The 419-nt window shown below is 59.9% G+C and overlaps 1 protein-coding gene across 1 annotated transcript in view; it reads right to left on the reverse strand.

Moving 5' to 3' along the window:
* NAT8L (N-acetyltransferase 8 like) overlaps nt 1–414 on the reverse strand; it is a 29,671-nt gene extending 29,257 nt beyond the window's left edge. The window contains exon 1 of the mRNA XM_009285403.1: nt 102–414. Coding sequence (XP_009283678.1) covers nt 102–414 — 313 coding nt within the window. The remainder of the gene's footprint in view (nt 1–101) is intronic.
* Between the last annotated feature and the right edge of the window lie 5 nt (nt 415–419).

Here is a 419-nt window from a genome sequence, read left to right on the forward strand (position 1 = left end):
GGTCCCCGGCTCCTCCCGCCTCTCCGACCATTTTGTGAAGACCCACGCGGGGGGGGGGAAAAACCCGCGACCCCCTCCCCCAAAAGGGAGCAGATACTCACCCGCCAGCAGCCCGTAGAGCAGCTGAGTGAGGGGCTGCTGCTTCAGCCCCCTGAACGCCGTGTTGGGGATCCGCTCCATGATACCCTCGTAAAATATGCGGCGCACCACCTCCTGCTCGGAGGGGTGGAATTCGCGGATATAGACATTGTCGCGCCTGGGGTCCTCTTTTGAGGAGCTGAGGGGAGGCGGGGGGGAGGAAGGGGAGCCCGCCAAAGAGGGCCACATCTGGGAGGAAGAAACAATGATCGTATCTTTTTTGGATCCCGGGATTGATTCATGATCTTCCGCCACAATCTTAGTCTCACAAACCATCTTGG

This window comes from Aptenodytes forsteri, unplaced genomic scaffold (assembly GCF_000699145.1).
Source record: "Aptenodytes forsteri isolate BGI_AS27 unplaced genomic scaffold, ASM69914v1 Scaffold88, whole genome shotgun sequence".
NCBI classification, from domain to species: domain Eukaryota; kingdom Metazoa; phylum Chordata; class Aves; order Sphenisciformes; family Spheniscidae; genus Aptenodytes; species Aptenodytes forsteri.